The 12132-nt window shown below is 44.9% G+C and overlaps 1 protein-coding gene across 12 annotated transcripts in view; it reads right to left on the reverse strand.

Moving 5' to 3' along the window:
* Positions 1-12132, reverse strand: part of ATP8A2 (ATPase phospholipid transporting 8A2) — a 595211-nt gene that overhangs the window by 12861 nt on the left and 570218 nt on the right. For all 12 annotated transcript variants that reach the window (XM_053308077.1, XM_053308075.1, XM_053308074.1 and 9 more), the window contains one exon: positions 4197-4288. In XM_053308077.1, coding sequence (XP_053164052.1) covers positions 4197-4288 — 92 coding nt within the window. The remainder of the gene's footprint in view (positions 1-4196; positions 4289-12132) is intronic.

The following is a 12132-nucleotide window of genomic DNA, read 5'->3' on the forward strand; positions in this document are numbered from 1 at the left end:
GCAGACCAAGAGCTCAAGAGACTGAGCAATTCTGAGCATCTGCTCAGCTATGTGACCTTCTTATGTGGGTGCATCTTTTGTTTATTGCACTAGTGAAGAGTTAGTCTGGATGTGTCACTGGCTGACATACCCTGCAAGAGAGCAACCTAACAGAACTTCCCAACAAACTGCACCAGGGCAGTGGGGAAATGGCAGTTTCCGATGGCCTCCCCTTCTTGAGGAAACCCTCTGTACCACCCAAAAATGTGTCCCCAAGGGCTTTGCAACCTTCAGGGATGTATGTTTGGGTGGCACAGAGGGCTTTCCAGGGAAGGTGAGGGTGTCAGAAATTGCCACTGCAGGTAGTTGGAAAGTTCTGTAAGGCTGTTCTCTCACTGCACCAGTGCATTCTTGCTCTGTATGTCAGCCATTGTTTTTAATTTGTATTTCTAAAAATATGTTCGACTTGCAGTTATTATTGCTATTATTGCAATATAATAACTTGCAATTATTATTGCATTTGGAGTGCTCCAAGAGCAAAAAAAGCAGAATTATCAGATATTAAATAATACTTTGGCTGGGACCCCATCATGTATAACATTTAAGTGTAATTGTTAATCCAGCTTGGCCTCTCACTACACAATGGGAAAGATGAAGAAAAACTGCCAGGATAGATGTCACTCCACCTGCTTCATTTATGGCCTGCGAATGGACTAACTGCACATTTCCATTATCTTTTGAAATGAAACAATGGAAGATTCTGCCTCACACTTACAAGGGAGCCTTTTGAAAGTCTGAATGTCTCCCCAACTCCCACGTTTAAAGCTGCACCTTTTATTTCATTCTCAAGAACAAGCCACTCATTGTTCAGAGCGTTTACAGCTGCTTGAGAGTCGAAGAGAAAAAGTGGCGTGCCATTCAGCAGAGGCGCAGGCAAACCCCTGTCCTCTTCAATCATCTGAGACTGGAGCAGGGGCTTAAAGCTATCTGATGGTGGTTGTGCTGGGAGGTCTAGCACAGTAACAGCATCAACACATAAGCTTTTCTGGTTTCTGGATGCTATCAAGCTACATGCAGAATTATGAAAGTATCTGGCACTTAGCTTTGATACCCTTCTGCGAGAGAGATTGAAAGTTGCCTCCCATCAGGCCTACTGTCAAAAGTAGTCTCCTTGGGGTAGGGACAATGGAGTGGAGAGGGGGGGAAATCTCCCTGAGCCACCAATGTCCAAGGGCTGCAAGAGGGCCCCCTCATCCCCCGCTCCCGGCACCTAATGATGGACATGTTGTCCATCAATCTCTATCAGTAACTGGCTGGGAGAGGCTGATGGGCAATGCATCCATACGCCATTGCTGAGCATGCCTCCTGGTGCAATGTATCAGAAGGACATCAACGCATCACACCGAGGGGCGGGCCTGGCTCTCTCTCAGCCAGTGGTGGGCCTTGTTTGCTGCCTATGTCCTTTTCTCCTTTCTTGGATAGAAATTAAAAATAGAAACACCAGAAGATACAATCACCAATCTTCCATGTCTTGCGTACTTTGGTTCTGAGATAAAACTTGAGGCACTTCCATTGTGTTTGGAGAGAGTTCAGGTATACACTGGTCTTTGCTTAGTATTTTTCTTATTCAGAAAATAGCTGAGAATGAAAAATCCATACAGTGCAAGTAACAGGGAAACCAAGCATGAACTGTCCCCTTTGCTAAGCAGAGTCTGCCCTGGTTTACATTTGAATGGGAGACTACATGTGTGAGCACTGTTGTTAAGCATTCTCTCAAGCAACTTGCCATCACCAAAATTTACTTACCCACTCCATGGTGTCACTCCCTCTCCCACCCTCCCTCCCTCCCTCTTTCACACACACATACACACCTTTTTGCCACACCTCTGCAAGCAGTGGCAGCTTCAACAGTGCCTGGAAGCGTCTGTTGCCACCGTTTAAACTCTACAACTAGGCAGGAAATGTCCCAGAGTCATTTTCTGCCTCATTCTAGACTAAAAAAGATGGCGACAGCAGCAGCCAGTAGCCAAGAACACTATCTCTTCTCCAAATGCTGTGGAATCCACCACTGTTCACAGAGGCATGGCAATATATATCTATATAGATATAGATATAGATATAGATATAGATATAGATATAGATATAGATATAGATATAGATATAGATATATTTTAAGAGTGAAGCCCCATTGATGCTACTCACCTGGATCTGGATGTCGACTCTAAGTCACCGAATGAGTCAAAGCACAAGGCCATCTAGCAATTTACTTTCTATGTTATGCAGCATTAGTCTGGATGTCAGACTTTTTTGTTGTTGTTCTCTCTCCTCTGCCCCAAATAATGTAGATATGTATCCATATATATATGCAAACACACACATTTATGTATGTGTTTATAATCTCTCTCTCTCTCTCTCTCTCTCTCTCTCTCTCTCTCTCTCTCTCTCTCTCTCTCTCACACACACACACACACACACACACACACCTGTATGCATGGGAGAAATGTGTGTTATATGAATTAGTCTGCTATTCATTGTAAGGGCCCCAACATTCCGCACCCTCCACACACACCCCATGTCCTGATTAACAATATCATTTGACAAGAGATGACAGAAGTTGTAGAGGAGTATGGATTGGCCACAAAAGCATTTTTTTAGTCTTAAAGATACAGTGACAATTTATGTTCATGAGAAAAACAGGCACACGATTGCAGGCTAACCCTAACTGGACTGGCTCACTAAGCACTTAATCATGAGTCTTTATGAGGGGCAGAATTCACAGAGCTGAAATTCATTTCAATACTGTCTTCCTATTTCCTGTGGCTTATCAACGTGTTAAAAGCTCAGCGATGCCTTTGACAACATGTGCGACCTCATAGATCACATCTGACAGCACAAGTGTTCTTCTCTGCATACTACATGTGTGCCGGAACATTCCTTTTTTTCACACTTTTGTTCCGGCAGCCATAGAGTCTCTCAAATGCTCTCCTGGAAGCATGAGCGTGTCTGAAGGAGAGGAAGGTTTTATCATTATCACCTGCTTTTCAAATGATGCAACTCTGGAACCAGTCCAAAGCCTGAGGGAGGAGGGTGCAAATCAGCCATGATTTACATTTGTGTAGTCTGCACATGTAAATAGCCTCTGGATTGGAATCCCCTAGCAGGACAGCCAGAGATAGGCAAAAAGAATAGCCTTATATGGTGAGACTAATGTGTATGCAAGGAGCCTATTTCCAACAGTGGCACATTCCCAGAACTTGAAAAATCACAATGCTATGCATTTTAAAAATTGTGGTTCCAACAACTTTTGGAAGTTGTAATTATGTGAAAGTGTCACTGTGTAGGGTGTGGGCCAGTCCAGATCCTGGCTGGGTTTCTGCATTTCCCCCAACTCCATCATGGAGGCTACTTCATCACAACATGGTACGGAGCAATAGCCATGCTTCCCAATAAGAAGCATTGCAGTGTCCAGAAAACTTGCACAGCAGTGGCTCAGAGGACCAGGTCTGAGCCCTGTGTCATCCTCGAGGCTCATCCCATCATCCCGCTGGGGCGCTCTCGGATGCTCAGTGCGGGGCACGGAGATTCCTGCCTGGAGCCCCCCACTGGAGCACAGCTCTCCCTGTTGCAGCTGGCATCTCTTAAAGCAGCTGGCATCACTTTGTGATTCAGCAGGAATCTCTTTTTTAAAGTATGGCTGAAAACAGGCCCATTCATACTGCAATCTGTTTCTCCTAACAAAGTTTAGGGTGGGTGTATGGATGGTTCCAAGCTTGTGCAAGCATTCGAGGCAATTTGAAAGCTTGGGAAAGACAAACAGGCTGATTTCAGTTCCAAATACATGTGCTATCATCGGGTGTGCCCAGCCTCTATGCCAATTATCTCTATTTAGCCTCCATTTCATTAAAAAACAACGACAGATTACTGGCCACACTGCTCCATTCACTGCTTCTGTGCACCTTTCACTCATTTCTTCAGAACAGGGATGGCCAACCTAAGAATCTTCAGATGTTGCTGGACTACCGCTCCCATTATCCCCTGCTGCAACAAGCTGTGGATGGGGGTGATGGGAGCTGCAGTCCAATAACAGCTGGAGTACTTCAGGTTTGCCTTCCGTGCTATAGTGCCTGCATGGTAGCCCCAGGCTAGCCACAACCTGTCTTTTACTCCTCTAGCATTTGAGAAATTAGGAAAAAATCTACAAACAGTCTATTACTTACGTGATACTCCGTGTTGGACAGAATGAGCACGGAAGAGGCTGGGAGGGGTTTTTCTGCCGAGCCTTTTTAACAAGTGGTCACGTTCATTCACACTGCAAGAGCAAAATCAAACAAAGTGAGTCCCTGGATGTCTAGGCTATGAATAATGAAATACACTCTTTTTAAACAAATAGTGAACATAATGGCAATCATGTGGGATCTGTACACCTTCTCCTAACACCTTTCAAACACAGACCAGCATTCAGTCAGTTCTAACATTTTGGGATGGTGATGCCGGATACCCAAGTACCACACATACGTATTCTAGGTTAGCCAAATGGTTCTATAAATTCTCAGCGCAGAGCTTACAGACGTTTGTGGTGCTAAAACGGCTGTAGAGAAAAAGGACGTTAGGCAGGATATGTTAAAGGTTTCTGTCATACCTGTATGCAGATATCAAGATTTCCAGGTGGTTTTCCCCCTTCTTTTTATGGTATGCCCTTTCTGTTTTCTACAAAAGCTATATATAAAGGCAGAGCAACCATACTTTTGAAACAGCAGATTTCAGTGATGTATGGTTGCGTTCAAAGCCCCATGTGATCCATGGGCTCTTGCCCACAGGTTAAACTTTAAAAAACCACAAGGTGAGCAACAATGCATCTGTGGAGTTGGGTATCAAGTCATTTCAGTTCCTTGGGCCTTACACCATGAACTCAAGAAGAGGGCCACATTAAGCAAAACATATCCAGCCTTGCCCAATTCTGCAAAGATGGGATAAACTTGTCTATGATTTTCATTTCACAAAGTGGGCAAACTATGTAATTTCCTTTCCTCCTGAAAAGAATAGTAAACATAATACAAAAGTAAGCTCAGTGGCTCATGCCAAGATGATTGTGGTGCCCAAACTCCATGGTATTTATCTTCCAGCAGATAAGCCAATGCAAACATGCTAATGCCTCCTCAGGATATTATGCAATCTGTAACGGCTTTCCCCCCTAAGCAATGCAAAACCCTGTGTCCACAAAGGCTTGCCTGCATATTCCTGCTTGTCTGTAGAATTAGGAACAAAGGTGGCACAGGAGAACCAACTTGGCTCCTGCCAGTTTGCAGATTATGCAGTGTCCCCTCTCCCACCCCATGCAATCCCCTCTTATGGCAGTGTGTGGAACAATGAGCAACCCTGGGGTCATTTTTTTTTGGCCGGGCACAGAAGGTTTCCGAAGAAAGGAGAGATCATCATCATCATCATCATCATCATCATCATCATCATCACCACCATCATCAATTGCCCCTTCCTGGGGGCACTACTGCAGTTAGTCTGGAAGTGCTGCCAGTCTGTTCCTCTGACTGCACCTGCGCTTCCTTGCTCTGAATGCCACTGAACCCTCTTTGAAGCTGCCTTCAGTGCCATTTGCCTCCATCCCCTGTTGTCTATGAGGGAATCTGCATGAAAATAAGATATACGTAACAAAAGGGGCATAGGAAAGGTGGCAGTGGCCTTGGGACTGGGTGCGAGGGTGGGTGCTGTGTCAGCCCCCTCCCCCTCCACGTGCCACACCTGCCCCCCCCCCGCTGCTGGGTACACCACCCTTGGGCTGGCCATACCCCTCTCACCTTCATTGGCACACTGATGCAGGTGGCATTGCTGGCCGTGGGCACAGATGCACAGCCTCTCCAGCTGGTGAGCACTTTCTTTGTTGGCCTGGGTGGGTGCTCCTCTCCTCTCCTTTGCAGAAAGGGGCACAGGTGTGGTACCCAGTGGCAGTGGGGTTGTGCACGCAGGGCACCCACTGACAGTGGCGGTAGTTGTTGCTCCTGCAGCAGCCCCCACACCCCCATGGCTCAGGGATATTTGTCCGCTCTGGCTCCATGGTGCTTAACAGGATTTATACTGTTTTGGTCACAAAGTTTGGATTAGGCAAGATGACAGAGTCCATGCTCTCTCAGATGACAGAGCTCTCTCAGCCTAACCTACTTCACAGGGTTGTTGTGAAAGAGAAACTCAAGTATGTAGTACACTGCTCTGGGCTCCTTGGAGGAAGAGCAGGATATAAATGTAAGTAAGTAAGTAAGTAAGAAAGAAAGATGGCGGGCAAGAAGGGAACCAGTAGTGTAGTATTTAGAATGCCAGACTAGGATGGAAAAGATCCAGGTTCCAACTCCCATCCAGCCATATACTGCAAGGGTCAACCTTAAGCCAACCACTGCTTTCCAAAGCAACATACCTCAGAGAACTGTTGTGAAGATAAAATGAGGCCAAGAAGACTCATGTCCTGAACTACTTGGAGAAAAGGCAGGTTAAAACAATGGGCAAGGTGCTAGCAAGGTGCTCCCAGTTAATAAGCAGTGAGAATTTCTAAGAAAAATCTTTCCTCCAGAGGGAAAAAACAGATCCTTATCAGAATCCTTTGTATGAATGAGTGGCTAGTAAAAGGAAGCCACCAATGAGGACTACATGACATAACACGTTTGGCTCATCCTGCAAGCTTTGAAAGAACAAAGGATCTACAAGACAAATAAGAAAACCCAAGAGTGTGGCTACATTTTAGAGACCTTATCTAACCAGTAATTCTACATTCTGTATCTATGCATTGGATTATTCGACTTTGTATTAATGTTTTCAAGATGTTAAGTTTGCATAAATATTTAGTGAATTCCTACATATTAAGATTTATATATTGTAAATATTATGAACATTAATTTCTAGTTAATAAACACAGTATATGTTTATATATTGCATTCCTGATCTTCCTCATTCTATACAGCTCTTCTTCAGATCAAATATACTTCCTGCGAGCTGTGCTGATACTCATGCTAACTTGGTTGACTTGAATTGTGCACACTAACCGAGCCATACAGATCTGTTGCGGGGTTACCACAAATCCGGAAGATAACCCCTATGCTTTTAAAATCCAGCAGCGGCTCAAGCCCCATTAAATGCGGCAACACTGCTTCTGCAGCCACTTGTTTTAAAAAGCATTGGGGCTGTCTTCGAGATGGAACCTTATGGCTCTATCAGCATGCGCATCAAGTCAGCCCATGTGACCCAGAGCCTTTTGAAGTTGCCTTGTCACGTAGCACCTAACTAGATTCGGTCAAGAGTCTGTCTCTTTCACTTTGGGCAATTTCTGTGAGAGAGGAACTCTCTTCCTGGCTCTCTAGCTCAGTGTTCTTTGCTGTAAGGCCCGGGGGCCAGTGGCAGCCCCCATCAACCTGAGGTACGGCCCTCTGACTCATTGTTTATTGGGCCTGTGTGAAGCTTTGGCCAAACAGAATACTTTGCATAGTTCCCCTGGCACCATGCAGATATGATAATTCCCACCATGCAGTGCTGCACTTTGCCCAGAGCTGGGGCGGGGGAGTGATTCCTTGAAGTGAAACAGAGTCCTCTTGAGACTCCTGCGCCATCTTGGAAGGCATGTACAGAGTGTTGGGAAGTGTAGCCCTTCCCAGCACTTTCTCCACAGAGCTCCTCAGAGAGGGCTCCCTCTCTCTTAAAGGAGCCTCTCAGCACTGAGACAAGCACAGCATTGTGCAGAGAACAGAGCAGTAGGAAATGGCTCTCACACTGAAATTTTTTTTGCCAAAGTGGCCTCCACTTGAAAAATAGTGGAGACCACTGCTCTGGCTCCATGTTTCAATTTGGACATCACCATTCACGCTTGCAAAAGCTTGTTAAATAGGATGGGGATTCAAAGGGGGGGAAATACTCTGGATGCTAAGTTTGCATTTCAAATCATGATAACCCATGTCCCAAACCACACACTTTACCATCACAGAAAGGAAGTGGTGTGGGTGGGAATAATTGTTCTAGGGGATCAGCTCAGCCTCCCCCAATTAGCAATTGCAAAGAGATTCTTTATCTTTTAGCCCCTCCCGCCCCCAAAGGCAAGCAGTTCCTAAGCTTGGGCAAGAAACATCTGTCTTTACACATACAGATGAAGAGCACCAAAACAAACAGAATAATTCAACGCTGACCACAGGGTCCCACTGGCCTATTCGATGGAGTAATTAAAAAAAGATGAGCTTCACCACCAATTAACCTACCAAGCACTAATTAGCATTAATGAGGATTCGAGGCACTTGCTACAGCATGACCCAGAATGTCCTCTGGAGTTCACTAATTGGCTGATGGCAAAAGCTGGGCTCAGACAGAAGGGGAGGTTAAAGTGGATGCAGGTGACTCACTTATAAGAGGCACAACCTGGGAAAATGTGTGCATTGCTGGGGAGTTTTAAAAATTCAGGTAGCTTCAAACTGCAACTTAGAATCGGTGCTCTGACATGATTTGCAAGCAATGCCACAGGATACTGGCAGGTTATTTTTAACATACAAGGGTCACCATCTACCGGGGACTTCTATGTGAGTCCAACTGTAATGCACAAAAGCATTACTGATTTCCTAGGCATCCCTCATTCACTTCAGTAGAGCTTACTTCCAAATAAATGTGCTTAGAATTGAGCAGGCAGCTTGCTAGGAAAGGGATAAAATATTCAAGACAAGGCAAATTGAGGAAATGTGGATATGGACAGGGAAATGTTCTCACATGGTTGGTTCGGGGTTTTGGTTTTTTTTTTTTTTAATGCTATCAGGCTTTTCTGTATTTATTAATACTGTGCCATGAAATAAGCAATTTTCCCCATTAAATATGCAAATTGTTCTGTGAAATAAGCACATTTTCACTGTGAAATACAGGCTGACACATGGCCTACTTTAACTGAAGACTTTGTCTTGAGCCTGACAATCCCCCTCTGGTTCTTTTCCAAAAATGTAATTATTAATAATATTTTTTAAAAGTTTCCATTTGCTAACATTTGCAGCTATGGGTTGGCTCTTAATTAATATTTTCCAGACACCTTTAAGAATTAAGCTGGATAATGGGTTTCCTCTGTTCCTTTTAGGCATCAATTCAGTCAGAATTAAGAGATGTGATTTTAATCTACTTCTTAGGAAAACCATCCATCTTGTTGCTGGAAATAAAGACCGATGACCTGTTTAGAAAAAGAGAAGGTAAACTATCCAGGGGTTCCCAGGCTTGAGTCTCCAGATATTGTTGGATTACACCATTCCCAGCCAAAATGGCTGAATCCTGCCCTGGTCTATCTAATCCAATATTTCCTGGACATATTGTCACTCCAAGGGACCACTTGGGTTCCTATTACAGTCAGGCCAGACTCAGAAGATCTGGTTGAACCAACCTTTCACCTGAACTATGGCTACATGAAGTGGTGAAACAATGATTTGGCCCCTGAAAGTCTGTAGAATTCCAGCAAGGGCTTTTCTACACAACACCCCAGACTAAGGGCTTCACGTCATTAAAGCATGAAGAAGTTATTTTCATGTTTGAATGGGCCAAGCTGCAGTATACCAGCATGTTCAAACTTACCATGTGGACTACAGACTTCCTTTCTAGGACACAAATTGTGAGAGTTTCATGATTTCATCTGCCAAGATAGCAAGTTAGGAATATACCCCAAAATGAAATGGTGGCTGACATCCAGCCCAGCCCTCTGGGAGTTATTCACACATGGCTTTATGCTGCGGGTATCCGAGGAGCAAATCTACTTCACAGATTTGAGGCAGTTTGATTTGGGGGATTAGATGGACCGTCCACATAACCGTTGGTTCCTCCCCACATTCCCTGCAATCTTTCTCCTGTGTGCGTTCCCACTGCTGGCTCTAGGTTTTCTCTCCAACCGATCACATCCCAGGAGGAGGCAAGAGATGCCTCCCTTCATTATTACATTATTAATTAGTGTGCGGTGGGGTGGGGTGTGGACTTGATCCTGCAGGGATAGAGAGCAACACCCCCCCTGAAAGCAATTGATCCTCTGCAAAGAGGTCTTCCTTGGATGCATTTAGGAAACACATCCCCATCCAGCCTGGGAAACTGACACCAAATATCAAGTCCCCTCTGTCTGCAGCTGAGTCAGTTACAAAACCATGCTCCCTCTTTCCCACGTTGACCTTCTCTGCAAGAGAGAAGTTGGGAATGGAAACGGCCAAGAGTCTGTAGCTTGTTGCAAAGCCTGTCTCCTTGACTGGTCTCCTCCAAGCTGTCTGCAGTCACAGCCTGCTGCTGGGAAACTCACTGAGGATGGAGGGGCTGGTGGCTGCAGCAGCAGCAGCTGAGATGGGGCAGGCGGGGGAGAAGAACTGGGCACAAGGACCCTCATAGATCCAAGGGGGGGTGGGGTGGGGTGGGGTGGGAGGAAGGCTTCAGGAAGCATGCACCGGTCGGCTGAAATGCAAAAGAGCTCTGAAGGGGAGAGAACCTCCCTAATCATTCTGGCATTCCCTCCAACTCTTCCTTCCAGGTGTCAAGGCTCGAAAGGGAGGGGGAGGGGGCATTTGTGCTGACACTTGATAGCTCCAGAAATCTACCCAGCAAACATTTTTTTAAAACCTCACAAAAGCTGAATTATTGGCAATGACCCCTCCACACATCACCAATAAGTGCCGGGGAATACTTGAAGCCTCAGGTCTCCCCCCCCCCCCCCGCCCAAAGCTGCTGAAAATAGGGGATTTTTTTTTACTCCTGACATAATGAGGGGCTAAGTAAGCCATAATGCACAGCCATAATGTGGGGAAAAACAGAGTCGTGTCTGAGCTGGTCTCTGATAGTCCACAGTGACTTCAGGGTTCATTCATTCATTCCATTTCTATACCACCCTTCCAAAAATGGCGCAAGGCGGTTTACACAGAGAAATAAAAAATAAATAAGATGGCAATCAAGCTGGCTTAATCAAGCTGATATGTGGACTGGCATCCTCTATTGAAGAGGAGATTCGAACTAACAGCCATGTGTGAAAAAGCTCCTGGAGATGGAAGGAGAGGTATGGATCTGCAAGAAACCTTCAGTGTCCCTGCACTGAAGGCTTCTTTGTACAGCCGACTGGACGTGGGGGGGGGGGGGACTTTTTTCATCTCTCCCCTCCCTTCAAAAGTCCTTTTCACTTGTATAAATATGTTCCTGCAGGCAACATCCAGGGTATTGTGAGCCAGACATCACCAAAAATTTCTGGGTTCTCATGACTGGAAATATTCTTATGCTCTGGGATTGAGGGATGATTTATGTTTAAGGATTGAGGGAAGAATTTTCCCTCAGGCCAGACCGGTCTGCAACTCCAGAGCTGGTGGTTTGGAGTTCCCTTTGAGTTCCCTGGAAGAATCAGTTTTGTAGGCACATCACTACCTTTGCTTGCTACTTTTCTCTAACTGTGGTTGTTATATGTAATTAAATGGGTTAATCCATGTGTGTGCTTGTGAGTGGCATGAAGGCAATCCAGTTTTGGTGCAGGAGGCTGTACAAGGCAGTCTGAGGATCCCTTCTGGCTTTACTTAGAAGTTCATTAGTCATTTTTCTATTTATCAAAACATTCAAAGTAACTTACAATACACTTCTCTGAGTCTGGAAGTGCCTATAACACATGCCACATAGAATTTACCTAGTAACTAATATCATTTTATGTTAACTTAATCGGTGTTTTTTTAAAGGATCTAATGTCTTTTTATAAGAAAAATGGGAGAGGAGAATCTCTTTAAAATACCAGTCACTTTGTTGTTGTGAATGCTGATGGGGGAAAAAAGCTTGGACATTCCTTCCATGAAATGGTGTCAAGAACATCTGGAAAAATTGATCAAAATACTTCATCTGTGAGCTTACACAGACTTACTTAGAAGTGAGTTTAATTTTACGAATGAGACTTGATTCTAAGTAAATGTGTTTACTTAGTTCAAATGAACACATTTTTGTGCTCTTTCGAACTTGCGTGAACTAGATTCCAGTTTTACTTACTGCTGGGTCAATGAAGTCAATACATGCGATGGTTTCAGCCCTCAAAGGGTCAGTAGCCCTAAGAAATCAACTATCCAAGGGACATGCCACCATCACACACAGCTGAGGCATGCCAGCTTTAACCCCAGACGGATCCAACATTCAGGGAGATACCTGACC

The sequence above is a fragment of the Hemicordylus capensis genome, chromosome 3, assembly GCF_027244095.1.
Source record: "Hemicordylus capensis ecotype Gifberg chromosome 3, rHemCap1.1.pri, whole genome shotgun sequence".
In the NCBI taxonomy this organism is placed as follows: Eukaryota; Metazoa; Chordata; class Lepidosauria; order Squamata; family Cordylidae; genus Hemicordylus; species Hemicordylus capensis.